At 33.3% G+C, this 21,506-nt stretch overlaps 3 protein-coding genes across 4 annotated transcripts; 2 read left to right on the top strand and 1 right to left on the bottom strand.

The window, feature by feature from the left end:
• Positions 1-900: 900 nt before the first annotated feature.
• Positions 901-3,340, bottom strand: LOC21400397 (protein MOTHER of FT and TFL1). The gene is made up of 4 exons (XM_010099282.2): positions 3,088-3,340; positions 2,754-2,815; positions 2,558-2,598; positions 901-1,304 (listed from the first exon to the last, which is right to left on the bottom strand). Exons 1-4 carry the CDS (start codon positions 3,280-3,282, stop codon positions 1,084-1,086), a joined length of 519 nt encoding a protein of 172 aa, XP_010097584.1. The 5' UTR covers positions 3,283-3,340; the 3' UTR covers positions 901-1,083.
• A 10,359-nt stretch (positions 3,341-13,699) lies between these two features.
• On the top strand, positions 13,700-17,159 carry LOC21412718 (tRNA (guanine(10)-N2)-methyltransferase homolog). 2 transcript variants are annotated; one of them, XM_024166397.1, is made up of 6 exons: positions 13,700-14,029; positions 14,120-14,331; positions 14,965-15,282; positions 15,459-15,533; positions 15,733-15,807; positions 16,385-17,159. In XM_024166397.1, the coding sequence occupies exons 1-6, from the start codon at positions 13,822-13,824 to the stop codon at positions 16,934-16,936; spliced, it is 1,440 nt and encodes a 479-aa protein (XP_024022165.1). In that variant the 5' UTR covers positions 13,700-13,821; the 3' UTR covers positions 16,937-17,159. The 2 variants fall into 2 exon arrangements, with proteins under 2 accessions (XP_024022165.1, XP_024022166.1); XM_024166398.1 differs by lacking the exon at positions 15,459-15,533.
• A 2,376-nt stretch (positions 17,160-19,535) lies between these two features.
• LOC21400396 (histone H2B) lies at positions 19,536-20,244 on the top strand. The gene has a single exon (XM_010099281.2). The coding sequence runs from the start codon at positions 19,605-19,607 to the stop codon at positions 20,049-20,051; it is 447 nt and encodes a 148-aa protein (XP_010097583.1). The 5' UTR covers positions 19,536-19,604; the 3' UTR covers positions 20,052-20,244.
• Positions 20,245-21,506: the final 1,262 nt, after the last annotated feature.

Below are 21,506 nucleotides of genomic sequence, written 5' to 3'. Positions count from 1 at the left end.
ATGTGACTTTATGTGAGAGCTTTTTATTGTAGTAAAAGAGTTAGATGTGACTGTTTATGAGAGCTTTTTACTGTAACAAAACTCGAATCGGTGAAATGAACGGATTAGTCTTTTAAATAAGTAGAGTGATGCGTCAATTTTTCATTTGCTGGACAGAGAAGTGTACAGGGATTCTTAAGGTTCACTTAAAACTATTACTTTCCCGTCGAACCAGTAGCAAAATACTCGTTTATTTCCTTTCTAAAACGTACAATAACGGTTTGAACATATCAAGTTTAAAAAAGTATATTGTTTAATAATTAGTGTTTAAAATTTCAAGAATTAATTATATAAAAAGTTGGGTGAAATATCTATGACAATTATGAACAATTAATGCAAAACAAAATAAGATCAGAGAGAGAATTGGGACCGGATAAAATTGATATAAAAAATCGTGTGATCGTATAAAATTGATATCAAAAATCGTGTGATCGTATAAGATTGATACCAAAAATCGTATTTGAAGATAAAACTTCATAACTTATAAAATGGTATATTCCCTTAAGTTGGGTTAGGTGAGTGAGTTTTATAATTAATTTTCTAACATACATCTGATAGACCCACAATTTCTCGGCCAATTCTGTTACCCAGTTGATAAGTATAAGGTGGGCTAATAAGAGAGATCCAAGACTCCAAATCCTAATAGCAACTAGCATTTCTTATACATTAAAAAGAAAAATAATAAAACCGCATACATACATATATAAATATATATAATATATATATACACACAAAGAGAACAAGAGAGAGAAGAACACAAATTAGAAAAGCTCTTTATTATAAATTTAAAAGACTAGGAAATACCAACACTTGAAAAAAAGATGAATATAACAATATCTAGAAAACGCAAGAGACTCTTGTCTTAACCGGCCATATACATATATTTGACATGCAACAATGAATTATAACAAACGACACACATGATTTGCTAATATTCATTATTAGAACTACCATAATATATGATATCACAATCTCTGCCTCTCGTTGGACCTCCAAGCTAGCAGCGACGTAAATGCCTGCACGGCATATATATATATATAAAGCTCAGCGACGCTTAGAGGCTGGCTCCTTCTGGGAGTTGAAGTAGACGGTGGCGACAGGCAGGCCGAGGTCGAGGTTTCCGGCAAAATAGCGAGTGTTAAAGTTGGCCCGCGTCGGCGGCTGGTCCACCAGTCCCAGCGGCGCCTTCTGCCGGAATAGCACCAGAATGAAGCGATGGATTCCCACCGGCGGACGCGGTCCCACGTAGGGTAGAATCTCTTTTCCTGATTTTATATATATATATATATTTAGAAGAAAAACAACAACATCATTGGATTAGCAAAAAAAAAAAAACAACATTGTATTATTATTGGACCATCTCAGCCCACTTCAGTCATGTCATATAATCGAAACCTTTTTTTTTTTATTATTCAATATTCCCAAATCCGATTGTGGCTCTACATGTTTGAAACGTGTCAAGGAGAAAAATGTGACAAATGGAAGGTGATACAGGCAAAGTGACAAGTGGCAGCAACGTGTCGCAATCTACATATGATGCTGTGGCAGGTGGCAGGAGTAGAGTAATTGCATGGAATTTCCAACGTAAGGTCCAACACCCGAAAGAAAACACCACTTAAAATTCTCATACGGAAAGAGAAAGAAAAAAAAAAAACTCATAATACAACATTTCATCGATTTGAGTTTTAAATTTAAATTTTTTTAAAATTATAAATTTTTATAAAAGATTATATTTATTTTTTTATTAAAATTAAAAAATCTCATATAAAATTATATCTTAATTTAAATTAAAAATTTATCAATTAATTTAAGTCGACGAACTAAAAAGACCTCACATAAAAAGAATAGAAAAATGTGGGGTTAAAACGGAAAGAAATGGAAAAGAATATTTATCTTTCCACGTAAAATCAATGAATTCTGCATCTTTCAACACGTTGTAAGGTTATTTGGACGACACGATATCATTATAAAGCCTTTTAGTAAAGCTTCAGAAAAAATCTAGGCTAATGACAGATGTTTAGAAACTATAGGACAAAGAAAAATAAGGTCTGCGCGTAAGCATATTTTCAAGAATAAATTAATAAAGGGGTAGAGTAAGTGATGTGATGTGACCCAAAATTGTTTTAGATTTTCTGATAAAATAAAGGCAATACGTATATTCCGATCACGCACAAAATCTACACATGCAAGTTGCTTAGAAATTAATGAGAGATTCTTTATGACTGTTCTGATCATATGAAATAATGGTCCACTGATCAAATATTGTTGTCAGCGGCTGCAAGGCCTCTGCCATTCCTTTCTCATTTTAATGTTGTTGTTTTTTTTTTTAATTGTTCTTTTCTATATGTTGTCTAAATATTCGTGTGAAAATTTAGGAGACATTTATGCACTAAAAGGGGAATCTTTGCATGCATGCAAAGCTGCAGAAACAGATTAGTAGATGATGATGATCATTGAGCTAAAACTTATTCTCTCGTCCACGTTTCATATATATATATATATAAAATAGCGTTTTTACCTCTGTTTGGATTTGTTCCGCCAGGGATATCGACAACAATCCTGAAATCACCAGAAAAACAAGCTCATGAGTTTGTGTGAACCAATAAAAGAAAAATGATACGCGTGGTGGGAAAACCGGGAAAAAAAAAATCTGAAAAAGTAGAAAATAAATAAAAATAAAAAAGTGAAAAAGTTAGGTGATAGAATCAGCTGACCAGTGAACCCATTCTCGCATGCTAGGCTCACTTGGACTGGGTGCATCCGGATCAGTCATAACCTGCATGATTCACACAAAGCCCATAAACAATAAGGAAGACAATCTTACAATAATAAATTCCTGTTCAAACAAAGCAAATTTATCTTTATTTTTTTTTTATAAAAAAGCAACAACAACAGCGACAAAATCTATCTTCACATATACAAGAAAGAGCAATAGCTCTTGCATGCAAATGATAAACATACATGTATAGATAACTACAAATAAAAAACAAGTGGAAATACGTGTATACATATATATATATATGTTTATATATAGTGAAAGGCAGAGACCAGAGTATAAAGCTCGTCAGAATGTCCAGAGATGGCGACTTTGGGAGGGCTTATAGCAATGGAGGGTTTGATGTCACAGCCATTAGTGACATGCTTTGAGCCGAAGTAGACAGAGACGCTCAAAGTCGGAATAAACATGTCAACGACATCGCCGATCACTCGGCCGACGACAAGCGGGTCAACTGAGGCTGCCATGAGACCAATGAGAAAATTAAGAAAAAACAAAGCACAGAGATGTAAAAGAATGGCAAGTTTCTTCTTTTCGTAGCTTTGTTAGATGCTTGGATATTAGGGTTATATAGTAATTAAAAAGAAGAGTACTTTCAGTGCATGCAAAATGAATATATATATATATATACACGCACAAAACCATCACAGAGAGAGAGGGAAAAAGTAGAGAGAGAAAAAAGTAAAGGGTGAGGCAGAGACGTACACGTGTTGAGCAGAGGCGAGATCTAAAACGGCCCTCGCCTTTGATTCTGCATTCCAATCCAAATGGGTTGATCCTCGCCGTTGGTTTGTAGGCCGCCAGTACATCAGAGATATGTGTATTTAGAGCCAACAGGAAAAAGCGTGAGAGGGAAGGCATTGAGAGAGATCGGTTTTTGCATGGCAACATCCTCGAGATAAGCATGAATCAAACACACTTGAAGACAAACAAGGGGATTAAGGTGGGGTCCATTAGTGGGATAGAGATCGGAGCGTTTTGTTTTGGGATTTTACAGATTTTGAATTTGAGCCTGAAATTACTGCAGCGAAGCCTTTGTTTACCAACCTGTCATTATACTCGTATAGATACACGTATAGATACACAACCTGTAAGTCGGTTTGTTTCACGCATTTAAATTAATAATTTTAATTTATTAATATAAATTTTATGAGAAAAAAAAATTTAAAATTTAAATTTTATGAGATGAAAAATATTATAATAAAATCAGAATCATAAATTCTAAGTTTAAAAATCAAACATAACTTAAATGGCGATGCTTTTGACTCTTTAAAACTTTTGGACAAAAAACAAAAAACGAGCGTAGTTTTCTCCTTATTCGATAATGTTTATGAAGTTGAATTATAATTTATTCAGTCCGTGTCAAAGACATGATTTATAATTTGTTAATCATTAATAGTGGCACCTCATAATAAATTTACTCAGAAAGGAAAACAAAAATATTAGTGGCGTATCGTCATTGTTTCCCCTGAAAACAGCAGTAGGTCATTATTGCAAGTGATAATTCAACATTATAGATATAAATGTGCTTGCAAATTAATTATAGTGGTCAGATAAATGTGAGAGACGCGAATTTTCTAGCACATGAACATGTTGTGTAGCAGTCGGACACAGTAACGCGTGATGTACATTACGTCTGCAGACTGTTCTCTATTGATGCAACGTACATGCTGTTTAGTATGAGAATTCGTGTCATGATTTAAATCATAATTCATTATTTGTTACAGTATTTTCTCTCATAAAAAATACATGTAAACCGAGAATAATTTTGAAACATGATTTTAAATCCGTGAACAAAACGTCCACGTAAACTTTTTTAAAGGTTTTATTTATTTATTTATTTATTATTTTAAATAGAACAAGGGAAAGACAACAAACGTAACGGGAAAACCAGTCCGTTAGAAACCTTATTTTACAAGGATAAATAACAATTAACAACAAAAGTCATCACTAAAATCTCGTTGCAAAATGTATTTGGTGACAAAATGACCTATTATTGTTAAATGTTACACATTTTAACGATGATAATTTTGTCACGAAACATTTTTTGTAGCTTCTAACATCGATTGAACGCTTACAAAAAATTTCGACGAGAACACATATATGGTTGAAGAATCTTTACTATATTTACTACAAGAAATATGTCAATAAATAATGACAAAAAGTTATTGATGCCAAAAGGGTGTTACTAAAGCCTCGCTCAGATCGCAGAATTGAGTTTTCAATTCGAGTTGAGATTTGATTTTCTATGAAAACTTTTTACCGTAATAGAAAAAGTTAGATGTGACTTTTTATGAGAATTTTTAACTATAATAAAACTAAAATTAAAAACTTAAATTGGTGAAATGAACCGGACCTAAAATTTACAAATACCATAATACCACAAAAAGGTCGTGATGGTAAGACAAAAGTTGTTAGAATCGACTTTATAATGACACGACTTTTCGAACTACTATTTAACTTACTTAAACTGTAATTGACTTATTTTAAACTTTTACTTGTCTTTAAATATATTCTTAGTTACTAAAATTTTAGATATATATATTTTTTTTAACTTAAACTTCTTTTCTCATATCCTTTAAAAATCTTCTCACAACTTGACGCTTTAACAAAGATCATTATAAGTATATAAGTTAATTAGATCATTCTAGAACTAATACAAACTTACAATGTATTATTTAATAGATTTTTTGCAACCTAAATGTTAGTTTTTAAAACTTATCATGCATGATTGTAATAAATTTCATCATCACTTCATATCATAATTTAACCTAAACTTTCAACGTAATCTTATGATCTTAATGCGGAAATTATTTGTGTAGTGGTATCCAACACTCGTGCTCCCATCGCTCTGTACTGGCTAGTCAATCCATTAAAAGTATCTGAGGTGCATGATTTATCCGATTTACTTTTAGTATGAACAACTTAATTAGATAGAGTTCAGTAAGTATAAATATCCTCACAAAACACTTGCACACATAATACCATGTAAAGATGCATAACATTTTATGCTTAATTATGGCAGTATATTTTATTATTGGGGCCTTGTGCTCGTACCGATAACGCATGGCCAATAAGGAGTCAGGGGAGCGAAACATTAATCTGACGTTCGTTTCCTATATTCGTCTTTGATTCTGAATCATGATTCACGGTTCTCTACAGTATTTTTCTCTCACAAAAAATACACGTAAAACGAGAATAGTTCTAAATCATAATTTTGAAACTATGAACCAAACGTCCTCAGTTCGACTATTATTATGGTTGCAGTTAATTATTATTACCTTCCTCGTAAAGAGTGGTACGACCCTTATCTTGTTTTTTTCATTACCTTAGCCTCTTTTTAGGGTGGACATGCGATCTCATATGCATAATTTAAACTTCAAAGGTAACATATACAGAATACTCATCATCATATATACATAACATACTAGTAGATATATTCATGTTGAGGTGGGGTTTGTATTCACCTGGATAAATACACTTAACGTTTTATCGCGGCACACCACTCTTTCAGCATTGTGGATTCTGTGTGTTCAATTTGTACTAACTAAATGTCAGTTTATTTTCAAACTAATAGCTCAATTTACTTAAGTTTTATGGCTTATGGCTTATGACTTATCGAAGTCCCTAAATTAATTAATTTAATTAATTTACCGGATCTTCTATATTTAGCCACATTTCTTCAGGTAAATTAACTTAAAAACTTCACCACATAATTAGTTAATTTTATGCTTAAACGTGATTAACCAATTAGGTTAATGACCCTCATTACTTAAATAATTCATTTTCTAATTGTAATTAACCAATTAGTTATACTAATTAATTAATTAATTAATTTAATTCACTCTTATTATTTAACTTAGGAATCCTAAAATTGATTCACTTCACTTTTGTAAGCAATTCATCTCTAGTTTTCATAACTCCGTTAGCCTCTAAACTTTTTTATACTCACGGTTGTCTAAACTCTAAAGGTAAAGGTCGGGATCACCTAAATTTCGGGCTTAATTAAACCTTGTCACTTAGAAGGTTACCTTCGGTAAACCTAAGGATTACTTTATTTCTCACTTGGGTCCTTGGGCCCATTTAGTACCTCTGCTTCAACTAGGTCAACTAAGGTTACCTGTCCTCTATGGAAATTGGGTTGGATTGGAGTTTCCAGCCTTGATTTTACCTTTAAAGAAAATTACCATTTTACCCTTAATTATCGGCTTTAACAGATCTAAGGGGCTATTCTTTTACTCTTTTTGAGTTAGGTGACTTGAGTTATATTTTGAGTTGAGTTTGAGTTATAACTTGTGTTGAAGTTGTAACTTGAGTTTGTGTTTGGTTGTGTACATTTGAGTTATGGGTTGAGATAAGAATCTTTTTGAGTTTGTGTTTGAGTGAGTCAAAACTTGAATTTGTATTTTTATAGTATTTTAATAAAAACTCAATGCTGATGAAAGATTTTAATAGGGTATATAGGTGAGATTTTATTTGTCTTTTCGTTGTGAACACATAGAAAAAAAAATCATCTCAATCAGAATTAAAACGAAAAAGTTATAGCATTTTTAAGAAAAGAAAAAATATTGTTCATTAATTTGTGTTCGAGTTTCTGAACTCGAGTTGAAGGGAAAACTTGAACTTGAGTTTTAGTCTCAAACTCGAGTTCAAACTTAAAAGAACATGAACTTGAATAAAGTTGTAACTCGAGTTGTTTTTTTTGAGTTTTTGACTCAAAGAAGGGGTTGCCGAACAGCCCCGAAGTTAATAAATCTAAGGTACTTGCTATCAGAGACATTTTGCGCTTGAGCACCGTGAACTAAAACTCGAAGCTCGGTATCCGTTTGACTATTTTACCCTTGAGGTCAAATGACTGTTTTGCCCCTACGGCTTTTTATATAATTTTGCCCCTACCGCTTCAAATTTATAATTTTGACCCGTTAACGGAAATTTTGACGTTTTTGTTCCTAAGGCCGAACTAAACTTTTTACTCACCATCAAGTTCATTTGCCTATAAAAATAAAAGGCTCTATAAGACCTTTCGCTGAATCTAATCTAAATATTTAGGCAATTTTAACATCGGTAAAAATTTGTTTACCTAATTTTATACACTTAATAACTCTTAACAAACTTTCTTCAGGTATGTTACTTGTCTTACTAGGATCTACAACTTTTCAATCGAGCCCTAAGCCTAATTCGACCATCTTATAGGTACTTTTCCTTATAGGCCAAAACTTCAACTGTAGTTTTCTATACTTAAACGGTTTGAATTTGATAAAGGTTTCTTCATGAGATTTTTTTCCCATTTACTGAGATATACAACTTTTGTTTTTGAATCTAAAACTAATTCGGCATCCAACTAAGCTGTCTATAAGGAGTCGTGATTTTTCGGTGTTTTGAGCGTTTTTGCTCGAGTCTCAGGTTTCTCAAGTTTTAATTTTTATACCAAACATTTTAGATCTTAGATTACTAGTGGATATCCCATACTTTTATGCTAAAATAACATTTTCTCATGCCAAATCTTATTCTTATGCCAAACTAGTGAAAAAGCTACATTTTCCCAAGACTATTTTTAGTCTACCATAAGAAATCTCATCTTCATTGTATTATTCACATTTCAAGTCGTCAATTGCATCATATAGCAAATAAACACTCAGCCGCAACCATTCTCTTTACATATCTAATCACAATCATAATTCGAGAGGCAAAAATCCTAATAAAAACTTCACTTTTCTTCACATACCAAAATAAAATAGAAACTTGGGTTTCCTGGCAAAGTTTAGATTCTTTTTATCTTCTTGATGAAACCCCCTTTTGGAGATTTTATTCCTCCTTCAACTTGATCTACTCTCTAAGAGGGGAAAGGAAACTAATTTTGGAGTCTAACTTGAAGAAATAACAAACTTGAAGTCGAAGAAACTAAGAGAAATTCACCAAAACCTTACCCAAAACATTTAACCAAGACTTGATCTCCACACACTTGTGCTATATAAGATGGACATTTTTTAAGTTTGGTGGAGGGACAATTTTGAGAGAGAGAAGAGAGATGTGGATTTTTCTTCAAGTGTTTAAGAGAGAGAAAATGAGAGAATGCATGTATAATAACAATAATATTTGCAATTAAATAAAACACAAAGTAAAGAAAATGCACGTCACTATGGAAATGAGACACATTTAAAAGCATATAAAATTTGAATATAAAATCCAAAAAGGAACCAAAACGAGAGAAAAAAAAAATTAGAGCAAGGAACAAAAAAAGGACAAATATACTAAAAAGGAAAATTAAATAATTCTTAAGGCAAAAGGAAGCAAAATGAAAAAAAAAATGAAGTTTTAGGAAAAAACCAATAAGTAAAGGTTAGAAAAAACCAAAATGAAAAAAAAAAATATTTTAAGGCAAAAAGAAACAAAAATAAAATAAAAAAAGAGAGGAAGGACTTAAAGCTAAAACGAAAAAAAAAGGACCAAAAACAAGGAGAAAATGAAAAAGAAAAAAAAAAAACAAGAGACTAAAAGATAAAAAAGAAGGCAAAAAAGGACTTAAAAAAAATAAGAAAAGGGAAAAAAGTTAAGCAGACCAAAACGACCATGTTTAGGTTGAAAATTTTCAACCAAAACAGGGGCATTTGTCGAAAAAGAAAAATTGAGTTATCTGATATATGGATAGCATAAAATTATAAATCCGGTCTTACATGTGTTTAGGCTTTTGGTGAGATAAGAGCTTATCATACCTTAAAAAAAAAAAAAAAAAAAAATCTACCTATCTAGGGTTATGTCCCCACGGATAAGGAACTTTTTTGTTTTTTTTAGCATTTTCATATAACCGGACGAGGATATATTACATTCTCATTAATGAAAAAGTTATACCATTTGATCTTCAAAACATAAATTTATTATAGCATCAGAACTATTACCGATCATTAACCTTTAACCCCTAATTTTCCCTTCCTTTTCTTCCACCAAGGAGCACACCATCATACCTTCCTTCTTTTCCTCCACGCAACATACCATTAACGCATCTCCAACCACACCACAATTCTTCCCACAACAATTCTTATATCTCAGGCTCGCTTAGTTCGTTATTCGAGTTTTTAATTCGAGTTGAGATGAGATTTTATGTGAGAGCTTTTTACTATAGTAAAAAAGTTAGATGTGATTGTTTCTGAGAGCTTTTTACTGTAACAAAACTCGAATTCTAAACTCGAATCGGTGAAATGAAGAGAATATATTCACAAAATACGTTTCTTGCCATACCACATATATTCAACTTTTACCATCTTACCATAATAACTGCCACACCCAGGTTTCATCTAATGTACAACCTCCTTACATATCAACCATTGCCATCTATCTGTTAGAGTTTATGCTCTTTGAAATAAATATAAAAATGCTCTTAGGAATAAATGTAAAAATGTACTTATGACATTTTAATATCAATAAAATTTATTTATTACATAATGTTCTCTTTATGTTTATATTTGTTGATTATATAATAAGTAAACTGGAAGTTTGAGATTGTTATTCTAAGTCTTTAAATTGTACATGTAATGTGAGGAACATACAAAATATATGAATCTAAAGATAATAGTCTAAATATATTATCAAGGGAATAAAGTTGGACACTTTATTCATGTTAAGATTGTTATGTTGTTTACTTCTTAAGGGAAACTGCTTGTCTTGGTCATCAAAGAGGGACTCCATTGGTGGAGACATTGATATAGTTATAGTGGTACAATCTATATTAGATCGGACCAAAATTGAATTGTTTTATTTAATAATTTTATTGAATAAAACAATTCACTTTTAACAAATTATATGAGACCATCTTAATCTTGAGATGAATAATAAGCATGTATCCTTGACTTGTATCTTTTGATATACCAAAGGGTAACATCCTCACATTATATAAAGGTATGCATACCGGAACATTGAAGATATGACTCTTGTATGTGTAGATTTATTATAGATAGGGAATCCATAGCTCTTATATATAAAGTCAATGATATCATTTTATAGCATTATCCATATATTGAAAAATAAGAGCGTTGTCATTAGATTACTTTGTGTTATCTAATGGTTCACTATTTCAATTGGTACGAATAGTGGCTTTTCCCGATAGAGTGTTCCACTAACATAAGATAAATATAATTGAGAAGATAAAATGAAACTTGATCTCAAGTCGATTATAGATATCTTATGAGGATAATACACTAATATAATAAGTTATGGACGAGAGCTAATTGGAGTTTTGTTAATATACTGCATAGATTGAGAGTGCAGTTCCAAGCTTTTAGTGGAATAGCACTAGAGTTTATAATTATGTGATGAACTTGTCGGTGAACAAGTACTGCCATAATTATAGGAGCTTGATCTATATATGTCCATTGGGTCCCTTCGCTAGCTCATATACTTTTCTGTAACGATATGCGTATTTCTTACATGTTGATAACTTATGTTATTTCCGCTAAAGGTTTTAAAGCCAGGTGTGAGGTTGGTGATTAATTCGTGAGTAATTCATTGATTGAATTGATTGTTGAACTAATTTAAGATAAATTAGTTAATTTTTACTACTTCTGCATCAACCCCTCTAAACCCTTTTCAATCCAACCGCACTAACATATATACCACCTCCTCATAATATATATATATATATAGTCATTCTTTTTTCTCTCCATAATTTATTCTCTAACGAGTTACGCCTTAGAGCTTATTATTCTAACGAGCAACACTCTATACCGTTCTCACTCCAACGAGCAACACTTTATATTCCGCATAGTGTTCCTTCAACCCTAGTCCGAGAGCTTCCAATAATGTGCCTCCACACCTAGGCAATGCATCTCAAAACCCCAAGCAATGCACCTCCAATAGTTCCTTATTAAGTTGTGGAGTCTAATTAATTGCCCTAACGATTTATTGCATTACGCAAAGGATTTAGCATATCAACCTTCACAGTGAGGCCGCCGTGGGGGTTGGAAAGGAGATGGGAAGCCTGTTGGTTTCTGAATCAAATTCAGGCGCAAAAGCATGAAAACACGGATTGGGTCTGAACAAAAAATTTTTATAAAACTAAACGCTATAGAGTATATTAATTTACACAATAATATATTAATTATATTAATTTATAAAGATAGATACCTAGCGAACGATTAGGCGGATAGCTTGAGGTCCTTGACCACGAACAGTCCAAGCTCTAAGCTTTCTCAAAAAACCCGAATCTTCCTCGTCTAGTCCTTGATATCTGCAAGACGTAGAGTGTGGGCTCTAATATGGAACCATCAGATTATGATCACTCGCTATTTTCTATTTCACCACTATCAACGCATGTATGTGATGAAACTGAGAATTGGAAGAACTTTTCTTCTCGTTTTCTTGCTGGATACACATCTATCACTAGAATGTTACACGCTGTCTAATAGAATGTTACACTTCCGTAAGAGCTATGTTACACTCATGTCTCATAAGGGAAGGGAGGGAAAATCGTGTTCTCTAATTTTCTATTGTCTCTAATTTATAAAACACTAGGAGGACCCCTTTACTTTAACTTAAAGATAAAGTAATAGAAAATTGGTTATTTTAAATCTCATTTAAAATACAGGTTCTCATTTAATTTTGGAAACAAATTTCTCCTTTCCCTTTTATTACATGGCCGACCACACCACAGGAGATCTCCCTGTTGTTGGCATAAATACTAGGCAGGAAAGAGAAAAAATTTCTCCTTCATCAAGTTTCCAATTTTAGCTCCAATTTAAATTTAAATAAAGTCAAACTTTACTTTCCTTTTGAATTTGATTGTAAAACTTGTCAAACAAGTAAACCAGTCGATATCTTAGAGAACAAGCAACTGAATCATAGTGGGATTCACCATGTACCACATGCCTCCTGCACCTCCCTGTGCCTGGATATGTGTGTTGGGAATAGTGTCCTAGAAGCATGAGATGTAAAAGGATATTTATTATTTATTTAATAAAATAGTTTATTCATCATTTTATGTGCATATATTTATGAATATTTTATGAATATCAAATAAAATTCCTTGATTATTTATGTAACCTTAAACATGGTATATAAGTGTTGTATACGAGAGGATAATGTTTAAGGATAATAATCAAAAGTAATTGTTCATAATGAATTTAATTAAAGTTCGGAATCTTTAATTAAAACATTATTAATACATGTCATTCCCATTTAGAATGGAACGGTGTTATCCGCACTGTTAATATGACGAGATATTGAATGGGTGTATTTCGCATAATGAGATTATGTGGAACATGGACGCAGACACAATATGAATTTCTAATAATTTCCGTTAAGCATAGAAATTCTAATTGAGTCTACCGATGGTCATATATAGGATGATCTTAATCTTGAGTTCTTAACAAACTCCTATTTATGGATTTATGTCTTTTAATTTACTCGGTACGGATTCTGAGACCCTGAATCCTATTCATTGTATTTTAGAGACATAATGAAATAGGTAGCTGGGAATGTTATTATACGAGATGGAATGGAGCGGAAGCGCGTGTACAAGGAGACACTAGTGCAATAGAAACTCGGGAGAAAGAGGAAAATATGCCAAGATTTGAGATGAATTAAAATTAATAGGTCAATAGTTTACATAAGTTAATAAATAGGTTAAATTACTGTTTTTGTCCATAACTTGACTAGTTATGAACCATAACTTGACAAGTTATTGTCTATTTTTGTCCATAACTTATCTGACTATCAATCATAACTTAATAAATTTATTCATAACTTATCTAATTATGAACTATAACTTAAAAAATTATAAACTATTAATTTTTATAACTAAAAATTAACCTATATACTTTTTAAAATTTTTCATATCGGCGTATTTTTTACTATTTACCGAGAAGTACTAGCACAAAAAAGCGCACTGCTAGTGAGGCTTTGGGGTTTTACATCAGTCTTGGCATTTCAGTTCCTTCGAGTTCCGTCATCAGTTGTCGTTCCAGCGATTTCGGAAGGAGAACAACAAGCGATTGAATCGAATCGAATCGAAGAAGATGTGGTACTTGTGCGTGTTCTACCACAGATTGTTGGACTACAGGAAAGCCGAGGTCGAATCTCTCGCCCACCTTTTCGGAACTTTCGACGCCGACGACGACAATTACTCCCTGGAATGGAGGCTTCCCCAGCACCACCACTCAGATTCCCCTTTCCACTTCGTCAATCTCCCCTCCGAAGATATCGCTCGCAAAATCGCCAACCGAAGTAATTACCGTTTTTCCATTTCCGTTTCTTCTTTCAATTTGTTCTGCGACTCATTGGAGCGTTTTTTTTTTCTGTGGGTTATTGTATTAGGTATACTTGTGAAAGGAATGTATGAGCTTTGGGGAGAAGGCAGCAGCTACGAGGAATTGGAAGAGGCTGTTAAGAGATATCCGGAGGAGCGGAAATTGCCCTACTTGGATTCTGGAAGCACTTTCAAGATCAATGTCGATAGCTTTGGGAAGGTCCTCAGCTTTCAGGAACAAAATCAACGCATGCAGAGTCTCACTTACATCCCTTTCAAGGTTTTCCCTTCTTTCTTTCCCCACTTTTGATGATTTTTCGTTATATATATATATATATACATATATATTTGTTCAGATAGGAGTAGAATACCGGATGCAATTTTGCGCAGTCTTTTTAAGTGTATTTATTAGTATGAATTGTTTCTTATTCACATCTTTTTTTTTTTTTGGGTCGAAATTTGCTATTTAAACTTGTTATATAGTTACCGGACATTTTCATTTGGGTCCTTCTATGGTGAACTCCCGACAATTGTGCTTGTTCACTAGTCTATTGTAACTTTTATAACTTCACCGCTTTTAAAATTCACAAGTCTGTCGTAAGTTATACAACTTCAATATTTGAAGTTAGTAAGTTCTAACATGAAATGTGCAAGTTATCGTGTTCTCTGCATGGTGTCCGGAATTTTTCTTCCAGCACCATAAAAATTCAATTATATATATATATATATATTGGTAATCTGTGGCTGCCTGTGTAATTTTTCTTGCTTTCCTTTAATGATGCTTTTGATTGTTTTGTAATTCTCCATTGTCACAATGCCTTTTGTTTTGAAAACTGAAGAACATGGCTGTTTGGGTGGCGTTATTTTAATTTTTAACCACTGATAGATGTTTGTGGTGCTTGATATGTTACAGGGTCGAGTTGATTTGAAAAATCCGGATCACAAGTTTTGGCTTATGGAAACTGATGATTATGGGTCTAATAATGGGCTTCCGCCAATAGTTGAAAAAAGAATCTTTTTTGGTCGGGAGATTGGCGGTGCAGATAGAAAACTCATACCGACTTATCAGTTAAAGAGCCGCACCTATCTTGGGCCAACTGCCATGGATGCAGAAATGGCTTTCTTAATGGCCAATCAAGCACTGGCGATGCCAGGGAAGCTTGTGTATGATCCCTTTGTTGGCACCGGAAGCATTATTGTTGCTGCAGCTCATTTTGGGGCAATGACTATGGTCTGCATTCCTTTCTCTTCTTCTTTTGTCTCTTTATTTTTTTTTTTAGTTACTTATCCTCTCGAGATGTTTGTTTGCTAAAAAAGATATAAACTGGTAAACATGAATGATTTTTCATTTATACGCTAGCCATACAGATAGTTCCCTTTCAGTTTGGACTGATGTAAATTGTTCAGGGTGCAGACATTGACATCAGGGTCGTACGTGATGGCCGTGGTCCTGACTGTAATGTCTGGAGCAATTTCAAACAGGTGAATGAATCTGCTAAATAATTATGATCCATTTAACTCGAAAAAATTGTTACAAGTATCACTAGAATGGTTTAAGATTACATGAAAATAAGTTACAATTATAAAAAGTTACAATGTGCAGCGGTTCTGTTCATTAAATGCTTGCTAAGTCATCTTTGAGGCTTGACAAAAAAAAAATTGTGAATAATTTGTTTTGCAGTATGGATTACCAATGCCAATTGCATTGTTAAGGGCAGATAACAATCTTCCGCCTTGGCGTCCGGGGTTAAAAGAGGTAAGCTTACCCTGTTTTATTGCATATTGGAGTGATAAACTCATCAAGCTATAGGGCCCGTTTGATTCACGCGTTCAAGCCAGTGATTCTGATTCATTGGCGGGGAGTTTGTGAGAGAACCATTAGTGTGAAATTTTTGAATTCAAATTCCTTGTGAGAGGAAAACACCGTAGTAAAATCAGAATCATAAGTTTAAATACATGTCAAATGGACCCATAGTGATTCATTTTTCATTCAATCTTAGAGACCTTAGTGAAGTGGCATATGCATGTACTCTTTTTGTTCTACATGTTGTTATGTCCATTACTCGTTTTACTTTCTACTTTATATCCAATTGAAATATTAATGTCGGTCTTAGATATTACCTCTGTGGTCACAATTGTGCTATTTTACATACACTCTCTCTGAGAAGAAAGTGGTTGGTTTGAACTCGGAAGATTGGTCATTGATGTATAAAATCTTTCACCTTCATGGGCCATGGGTTTTCTTTCTTACACTTTCTGATCATCTTCTAACAGGACCATTACTAAGTGCTTCATTATGTTTCCTTGTTTAAAATTCTTTTCTGTTCATATAGGTATTTGATGCCATAATCTGTGACCCTCCTTATGGAGTTCGTGCCGGGGGACGCAAATCTGGTGGCCGGAAATTGCTAAAGGGAGTTGTGAGCCCTTACGTTGTTCCCGATGACAAGAGGAGAGACCACATACCATCAACTGCAGCTTACAGTTTAGTCGAGTGTGTGCACGATCTGCTTGATCTTGCTGCCCAGATGCTTGTTATGGGTGGCAGACTCGTATTCTTCTTCCCTGTATTGAGAGAAGATTATGTAGAGAACAATTTCCCGGAGCACCAGTGTTTCAAACTGATTTCTGCTTCCGAGCAGATTCTCAGCTCACGGTACAGCCGAGTGTTACTGACCATGGTTAAGATTAGTCTGTACACCGAAGAAATTGCAGAGACGGCTAGGCTAAAACATATAGAGTTCAAGGAGAATCATCTGAAGTGGTTAGAAGATGGTAATCTTCACTCTGCTGTTTTCAGTACGGCTGATTCTAATTCAAATGCAGGTAGTGAAGGGAAATTTAGTAAAGATCCAAAGCCCAAATACAGGGGAAAATACGTATAAGATTGACTAGAGGCTGCTTCATATATAGGCTTTAGCTTTGGTAACATGCTTGAACAATTATAATTCTGGGGATGCGGTTTTTAGGACCATTTATTATTGATGTTTTTTTTGTTCTCATTTTCGGAGAGATAGACACAGATAGCACTACCTCGAGGATAAGTGAAAAGGCTGAAAGCTGATTATTTTGTTAGCGTATTCTTTACTCGGAAAACTAATAATATGATGCCCGTTTTCTTTTCTATGCATGAATATGACTGATACTTTCGTGATTACCTACGCTATTTACTGCGACCACCACACAAGTGTTATTTATCAAAATGTTATTGTTCAATGTAAATGTAATTTGATTCTGGATTTGGAACCTACTCTTTGGAAGCGACAACATAACTTAAATAACAAGCTAATGATAATGAAAACGACGGAAGAACTAAAAACGACATATGAAAACAACATAATTATTCTATGAAAAAACATAATTATTAGGGTATTTTACACATTTACCCCTTGAATTTGTATGACTTTAGCAATTTGTCTCTTGAATTTTTAATTTTGACAAGTTGACTCAATTTGTAAAATTGTTTCAATATGCTCTCTTTCGATAATGAACATGTTAAATTAGTGTTAAAAAACACGTTTAACGAATAACTCTTAACTTTTTAATTCAAATGTAATATCAATTTTTAATCCTTTACATTTGATAAAAACTTTGAGCAAAATTCAGTAAAATGGGGCATAATGCAATAATTTTACAAATTTAGGGGTTAATCGTCAAAATCAAAAGTTCGATCGGTAATTTGCTAAACCACGACAAATTTAGGATAATTATGCTAAAAACCCTAATTATTTTTCACAAACAAAACTGAGAACTCCAATTCTTCTTAAAAAAATAAAATAACAAAACTATAATGGGATCTAATCTAACCTACCAAACATAAAAGAGCTTTGACACTTTTTGATGAGGCTGTCACGTGACAACTCTTCCTCGTACCTCTCTTATTTTCTTTATTTTCTTTATTTTATCTTTATTTTTTAAAAATGTTTCTTTATTTTTTTGTGAATATTGTTTACATTTTATTTATGTTTTTTAAAAATCTATTTTTTCTCATTTCACTCTTATGAAAGTAATTTTTTTATATGTATTCCTATTTTATTAGCTTTTTTTACGGATATCACTTGAAATTTTTAAATTTTTAAATTTAGTTCTTTATTTTTTTCTTAGCAATTGACCCCTTCAACTTAATTTTTTACAATTAAGGTCCAATAAAAAATAACGTGTGCTTTTTTTTTTTTTTTTACGATTATGATCACATGAAGCACATGTGAGCATCTGTTAAGTGTTATTAAGGTCATTTTTCAACTGGTTGTATTCGGGCACATTAGATGTAACGATCCGCACTTCTACTTGGTATGATATTGTCTACTTATAGGTGCCCAACATCCTCGTTGGCCACGGTTCTGACTAGTTATTGGCTTTGACACCATATGTAACGACTCACACTTACACTTAATATGATATTGTCTGTTTTGAGCCTGAACATGCATGGTTTTGCTCTTGGGGTTTCACCCAAAAGACCTCAAACCATTGATAGGTAGTGTTCTTTCTTTAAACCGGGACCTATCACTATCCCCAGACGATGTGAGACTACATAACTTACAATTCCTTAACCTTATGCCTCAAGCGATTTATGGCTGCCACATTAGATGACTCTGAACTGAACAAATAATATGATAAATGACTTTCATTACTATTTATAAATGCTCACATGCGCGTCACGTGATCAGAATAGTAGTAAAAAAAAGACTTCATTTTCGATTGCGACTTAATTGCAAAGATTTAAAAGTTGAAAGAGTCAATAGCCAAGAAAAAAATAATGACTAAATTACCAAATTTAAAAAATTCATGGAGTATCCATACAAAAAGCTTATTTTATTTATAGTTAATATTAAAATAATATTATTTAAATATGTCATTTCTTAATTATTTTTCCGTGTAATTCTTATTATATCAAAGAGTATCTTGACACCATATTTTTAAAAAATAAATTTAAACATCCTTAAATAATTGTATAAATAAAATTCTTATTTTTTGTAATTATAAATAAAAATTTTTAAGTGTCTTTAACACCATAATAAAATATATTAAAGACTCATTTAAAAAATATACTTAAATCACAATTTTTAATTTTAATATTTAAAATTTTAATTTTTTATAAAAAAAAGAACACTGTAATGATTTTTTGCTTTAAACATAATAAAAAATATGTGTCTGAGTTTACGTAACTATCGAGCCCTAAAAAACTATCCAAGGAAAAAAAAAAATGAAACGAAAAGTGACGCGGGAGAAATATTTGAACCGCCTAATCATTTGCAAATGCGTAAAAAACGTGCCAACTCGACGATCCGCACCCTTCGAAACGTTTACTTAAAAGCATAAACGCATCTCAACCGTCTATATACAAAGTGCCAAAAAGAAAATCCAACGGCTAATAAATGCACCAAATCATCAATCCGCGTCAAAATCCTACAACCAATAATAAGACGCCGTTCTTTTCTATATAATCTAATCTCAGCCCCAAATCCTCCCTAACTTTCTAACAAGAAGCATTTCCAATTTCGAATACCCTTCCACTTCTGCCTCGTTTCCATTTCCTAGAAATCCTCAGAATCAATGGCGCCAAAGGCCGAGAAGAAGCCCGCCGAGAAGAAGCCAGCGGAGGAGAAGAAGTCCGCCGTCGCTGAGAAGGCTCCCGCCGAGAAGAAGCCGAAGGCCGGCAAGAAGCTCCCGAAGGAGGGCGGAGCCGCCGCCGGAGACAAGAAGAAGAAGAGAGTAAAGAAGGGCATCGAGACCTACAAGATCTACATCTTCAAGGTTCTCAAGCAGGTTCACCCAGACATCGGGATCTCCAGCAAGGCCATGGGGATCATGAACAGTTTCATCAATGACATCTTCGAAAAGCTGGCCCAGGAGGCCTCAAGGCTCGCCAGGTACAACAAGAAGCCGACGATCACCTCTCGGGAGATCCAGACCGCGGTGAGGCTTGTGCTTCCCGGTGAGCTCGCCAAGCACGCTGTGTCTGAGGGGACCAAGGCCGTGACTAAGTTCACGAGTTCTTGAACAGAAAATCTGGCTCTGGATTGTGATCTTTAGGGTTAGGGTTAGGTTTCTATCCGTACATGCTGGCCTTTTGTCTTTAATGTCTTTTGGATATTTTTTTAGGGTTTTTGTATTTTACTTTGTATGCTCGATCCTTATGTTCTAATGATACAAATTGAAAGACTATAAATTGATATATCTGATGTTCCTCTAATTTGATCTCTGGTACTTCATGGAAATGAAATTGTAGAAATTTCCCTATGTTTTATCATTCGCTATCTTATTTTGTTTCCATCAGTGGGATTGTGGTAATGTGCTGCTTTGGTTATAGGAATTAAAATGTTATTTTCTTTGTTTCGCTTCTGTCATTGGTTTGTCATTACAATAATTCAAATTGAGACATTTCTGGGTTGCATTGTTTTTTAATCAAACGGTGTAGTGATTAAACAATTTCGTTTAAGTTATTTCCTATTATAATTCTTGGCGCCATATCGGAATTTTTTTTCTTTTACCAACGGAGTTCGAGTCTTGCTGGTAACTTGGATCTCATGTGTGGACTGGTTAGATTTCTTACGCAAAATGCTAAAATACGGCAGCTACCATCTAGTATGAAAAGTAAAACGACTTGTGAAGGATGAAAGACAATAACGATAGGAAAGCTAATCAACGACAAGGAAAACTGGGAAATCACATAAAAATGGCAAACGACGATAGCATTCAAAACCACAATGAAAGACAAGCAACCAGAAAAAGATTAAATTGGCACGAATTAGTGTATGAAGAAAAAGTTGACCATTTCTGAACGAGTAATTGGAAGGGAAAACATGGAAGGAAACTAGTGCTAAGTAAAGGCAAGGCCAGAAATGTTTCCCTTTTTCTTTTTGAAATTAAAACAAAGAAGTATTTTTTTTTTTTAAGGAAAAGAGTAGTTTTCTGTTTCTCAAAGTAGTCTGTTTTCGGTTTTAAATCTCTGACTACGGAGGCTCAACGCTATAAAATCCCCTCATATATTTACAAGTCAAGTTCTGAGAGAGCCCTCTGCGTTATTGGCTAAGGTATATTTCTTGACGCCTTGTGAATGTGATTTTCTTAGCATATAGAAGAACTTCTGTGGTGTAAAACTCATGTGATTAAGATTTTGAATGGAAACTCGAAACTTATTTTTCTTGTTTTTGGTCCAACAAATTGCTAGAATGCATTGATCAACTTGCAGTTTGATGTTATACTTATTCATTGGCAATTGCGGCGAGTTTTACATAAAACAATTTTCTTTGGGGTTAATAATTTGATTAGTTTGTGTTTATAATTTGAGTCTGAAAATCCTTCATGATGATGATGTAATGTTTGCGTTTGTTGCATCCATCCTGTTTTCTTAAAATTTTTTGCTATAACAAACTATCTATTCTTTCTTTTTTTTTTTTTTTTTTTTTTTTTATTTTTTTTTTTTTTTTTTTTTGTGTGCGGGTGTTTTTTTTT

This window comes from Morus notabilis, unplaced genomic scaffold, assembly GCF_000414095.1.
Source record: "Morus notabilis unplaced genomic scaffold, ASM41409v2 Scaffold884, whole genome shotgun sequence".
Classification (NCBI taxonomy): domain Eukaryota; kingdom Viridiplantae; phylum Streptophyta; class Magnoliopsida; order Rosales; family Moraceae; genus Morus; species Morus notabilis.
This window is presented reverse-complemented; position numbering and strand designations above follow the sequence as displayed.